At 37.9% G+C, this 4,850-nt stretch overlaps 1 protein-coding gene across 2 annotated transcripts in view; it reads right to left on the bottom strand.

Moving 5' to 3' along the window:
* LOC103361048 (spermatid perinuclear RNA-binding protein-like) overlaps positions 1-4,850 on the bottom strand; it is a 60,860-nt gene that overhangs the window by 20,137 nt on the left and 35,873 nt on the right. For both annotated transcript variants that reach the window (XM_008287039.1, XM_008287038.1), the window contains exon 10: positions 197-405. In XM_008287039.1, the coding sequence (XP_008285261.1) occupies positions 197-405 (209 nt within the window). The remainder of the gene's footprint in view (positions 1-196; positions 406-4,850) is intronic.

The following is a 4,850-nucleotide window of genomic DNA, read 5'->3' as shown; positions in this document are numbered from 1 at the left end:
TGTTGTTGTAAATATGCGCTATACAAATAAAATTGAATTGAATTGAAAATTGAATTGTAGAGCCTCCATTTCTTCTCTACGTCTAGTCGTGGTTCTGTTTCCTCAGAGGTGCAGGACTTTATGTTTCGGTTATAAATGACCCCACAGTGAAGAACGACCTCCCAGAAAACTACCACCGTCTACAGCGGGGCGGTACCTTGAGGGCCACTTGCAGCTTGGCGGTCCTCTTGGAGTTGCCGGTGGCCTGGTAGGCGGTCCCCTGGATCTCCACGGACATGGTGAAGACCGGGGCGTGGACCGGGCCGGACTGGGACAGCAGGCGGTACTGGAGGCCCGGGTGGATCTGGTTGAGTCGCATCAGGGCGTTCATGGGGTGGTTTGGGTCCGTCATCCTCCAGTCCAGCACTGAGGAGATGCACAGGTTAGACCAGGGGAAAAAAAAACTGCTTCATCCTGCAGGAAAAGTCCAAACAGGTCAATACGGAACCAAGACTTTTATAAATATCTGCTAACAGGTTTTTTTAAAGAGTTTTGTTTTGAAACCAGCTGCTTCCTGCCGACAGAAACGACAGTAAAACAGTGAAATTGTTTCCTGACAGCCGACTTCAAACTCCCATAAATCTCCTTAACGTCAACTAGAGCCACAGATTGAGCTCCGATGGCGTTTGGTGACATGAAAGCAGCAAGTTTAACGTTTTCTCAACAGCAGGATTGACAATAGCGTGAATCTGTGTTTCTAAGATGACGCGTCTCGTTTCATCCACAACCCAAAGATGTTCAGTTTACCGAAAAAAGGAGTAAAGAAACCTGAAAATATTCACATTTAAGAAGCAAAATCAGAGGATTTAGATGTTTTCTTTCTTTAAAAAATGCTGATTAATGTATTAGCTGATAACTAATTGATCAATAAAGTTCACTGTGATTGATGAAGAAGCTCAATCTGCTCGTAGATTTTCATATTAATGAGTTAAATAAAAACAGCTGCATTGAAAAGTTCATATCTCAGATTATTATTACATCTTTGACACTGACGTTGATGAATTACCAGCATTAAGAATCAAAAATGGCAAATTCTTTTTTTACATTATTTCTCAGACTTTCCTGTTTTGTTAAACTGCAGAATATGACAAGTACTAACGTTTATGTTGGCTGTTAAAAAAAAACAGGCAAGAACTGTACATAAAACAGTCTTTCTTTCAGTGTTGTTGTATTTAAATCAACACGTATTGTCATTATATTACAGATAACTGCTGGTAGTTCAAAGAAAATGTTGCAGCTTTAAACATGAAAATGAAATGAAATATTCTTTGACCCATTATGTCGACAGATTGACTTTGTTTTGTTAAAGTGCAGACGAGTGAAATCACAGAATTTATTTTTTTAAATTCATATGCTGACTGTAAAAAAACATCTAAACTGTAAATAATGTCCACAACTAAGTCTGTAGTTTTACACACGATAAATAAAAAAAAAAATTGTACAACGTGTGACGGTAAAATGACACAGTTTTACTGTATTTAAATTAGATTAAGAAAATATGATTGTTTTACAGACATTAGCTGTTATTTTCTTATTATTTTTACAGTTTTCTAACATATTTCTTTTGGCTCCCTTGTTGCCAGATTTTCATTATTTCGTGCAGTTTTGTTATTTTCACTGATTGTTTTATTTGTAATTCAGAAAATAAAAAGTATAAAGAAGCACAAAATAGAAATACTCACATAAAGAACCTGAAAATGTGACTTACGGTCCATCTCTATCAACATTCTACAACATGTGTTGATATAACATGTCTGAGAGCTTCACTCTTGGGTTCAGAACCAGAAAGTGTCAGAAACCGTCTGATTGGACGAGCTGCTGTCCTGCTAACAGCTGATTGGCCGAACTGCCTTCCTGCACATAGCTGACTAGACACCAGAGCTACTTGTACTAAAATCTCACAGATGAACTAGAAATGAAAGCTGACAACTGGGTGACATCGATTATAACAAAACTGCCGCCAGAATAAGAGATTTTATTTATTTTTTGTAACGAGACTGGAGGAAAGATTTGTTCTGCTGTGTTTACTCTGTAAACAAACACTAACAGGGAGCCGATGGTTGTTGACGTTTAGTGTTTCTGTAGAAATAAATAAACTGGATTTTAATTCATTTAGAATGATGCTGATCTACAGGGTGAGTTTTCTTGTCCACACACACACTCACACTGTCCCTGATTATACACGACTGGAGCTATAAAAGTACTGATGTTGACGTGAATGTGTTAGAAAAAGATTAAACTGCTTCATTTTTCTGTGAAGTTTATCACATAAACTGCTCAAAAAGCCCGACTCTCATTAGAGCTGCACCAAATAACCAATGAGCTTCTGCTGATTGAGTTTATCGCCAGAGATTCTAACAATCGATTCATCTGTTTGGGGGATTTTTTTTAAGGGAAGAGAAGTTTAAATTCTGTAATTTCAGCTTCTTAAATGGGAGTATTTTCTCCTTTATGACAGAAAACTGAACATCAAAACAAGACATTTGTCATCTTGGCTTTTGGGAAACACTCATTGTCACAATTTCCTGACATTTTAGAGACCAAACAACTGATTAGTCGTCAACTGTTGAATTAAATTTACATTTTTAAAGAAAAACATCTAAATTCTATGATTGCAGAAAACTGAATGTCCTTGGATAAAACGCGACACGTATCATCTTTAGGAAACTTTGTCATTTTTCTGCGTTTTCTGACATTTTATAGAACAAACAACCAATCTGTAAATCATCCAGAATTGAATTAATTGTCAACCATTAATAATCATGTAAATAATTGTTCTGAATGAACTCATTTCTCTGATTCCAGCTTCTTAAATGTGAGTATTTTCTTGTTTTTTTTAGCCTCTACGACAGTAAACTGAACATCAAAACAAGACATTTGTCATCTTGGCTTTTGGGAAACACTTGTTTTCACAATTTTCTGACAAACGACCAAACGACAATCGATTAGTTGTTACCCAATTAATTCTACTGATGTTAGAGCCTCAACACTTGGTGAAATGTCGACCAAAGACGGTGTTTATAGTAGAAACATGGATCCATCCATATATATACATACTTACAGGATTATTTTCCCCCATTTTTAAGGACCAGTAGATATTTATTATTGCCATTTTTGACAATTTTGAGTCATTTTAAATAAGTTTAAAGTCATTTTGGCCAAATTATATATTTTTCTCCACAGATCTTAGTCTTTTTTTTTAGAAACTTGTAGTAACTTCGGTCAATTTCAAAGCACGTTTGACAGATTTTATGCCAAAATAGCCAAAAACTAGAACTTTGTTTTGCCATACTTTCCATGTGAGAGGCCTCAACAGTTGGTGAAATGTCGACCAAAGACTGTATTTTAGTAGAAACATGAATCCATCCATATATTTACACAATAACAGGAACATTCTGGGGCTCTAATTCCGCCTTTTGCATGTTTTGCTGTTTTTTAGGGCCAATAAATATTAATTATTGTTATTTTTGGGCAATTTTCAGTCATCTCAACAAGGTTTCATGGCAAAATAGTAAAAAACTGGAACCTTGTCTTGCCACACATCGGACTCTACTGATGAAGTTGGTGAAATGTCGACCAAAGATTGTGTTGGAGGAGAAATATGGATCCATCCATATATATATGCACTTACAGAAACTTTCTGAGGCCTCAATAGCACCCATGTTGTACTTTGTTTCCATTTTCGAGAACCAATAACTAAAAATGTGGACTGCTGAAATCATGTGACTCTACTGGGAGATGTTCAGTCTGTGTCTTTACTAAATGTAAAGGTGTGGGAGTTTTGTTTCTGGAGAGATCGAATCCTTAAATGGCTTCCTGAGTGTGAAAATACAAACATTCCCACAAGAAATTAGTTCTGGGTCACAAAAAAGCTCCTGTGAACAAAACCTGAGACGACGTGGTGACATGTTTGCTGCACTCTGACTGAGCTGGTTGTTTTTCTCAGTAATCTTTTGATTAATATAGAAAATAACTGTCAGATTAACTGGCGGTGACAGTTATTAGCCGCGGCCTTCATCCCCCTCCTCTTCCTCACTGAGGTTGACAGCGTCGTCACAGTAATTAAATCGGGCCTCGGCGGGACGTTTGTCTCCGTTAACTCTCATCTGCTTCCAATCAGAGGCAGCAGAGATGGAGGAGGATTAATTATCTGGGCCCACATCATACATGTGGATGTGCACACGCTCGCTGCTTCAACACGGCAGCCGTCCGTCAGCGGCTTCACATCCCGACTCTGCATCCATATTCATATTCAGACCATGTAAGCGGCTGTCGGCGCCTCGCGCTGACCGACTGCTGCTCGCTTTAACACCTTCCAGTGTTCTCGCTGTGACACCTGTTACACCAAGACTGAAGTCTGTGGGTGGCAGAAACAGCAAGAAACACCTCGGCGTCATCGATATCTCCCCGATGGTTCTCAGGCTTTTGGAATTATGCGACAGAAATGTCTTGAAGTCTGGTTTTCTGACACAAAATATCGTCATCTTTTAGGTAATGTCGCAGTAAAACAAAACAATTATCAGTAAAAACCTGACAGCAAGAGCGCCAGAAAAATATGTCAAAAAACTGTAACGTCAACGACAGAAAAAGACATAAAACAACTGCAAAGGATGACTGAAAAGACACGAACTGACCAGAAATAGAGCCAACGTGACTGCAAAGATGCACAAAATGACCACAAGAGACATAAAACACCAGCAAAAGACACAAAATCACATCAAAGACACAAACTGCCAAAGAAGAGATCTATCTATCTATCTATCTATCTATCTATCTATCTATCTATCTATCTATCTATCTATCTATCTATC

Source organism: Stegastes partitus, unplaced genomic scaffold (genome assembly GCF_000690725.1).
Source record: "Stegastes partitus isolate 25-593 unplaced genomic scaffold, Stegastes_partitus-1.0.2 Scaffold484, whole genome shotgun sequence".
Lineage (NCBI taxonomy): Eukaryota > Metazoa > Chordata > Actinopteri > Pomacentridae > Stegastes > Stegastes partitus.
This window is presented reverse-complemented; position numbering and strand designations above follow the sequence as displayed.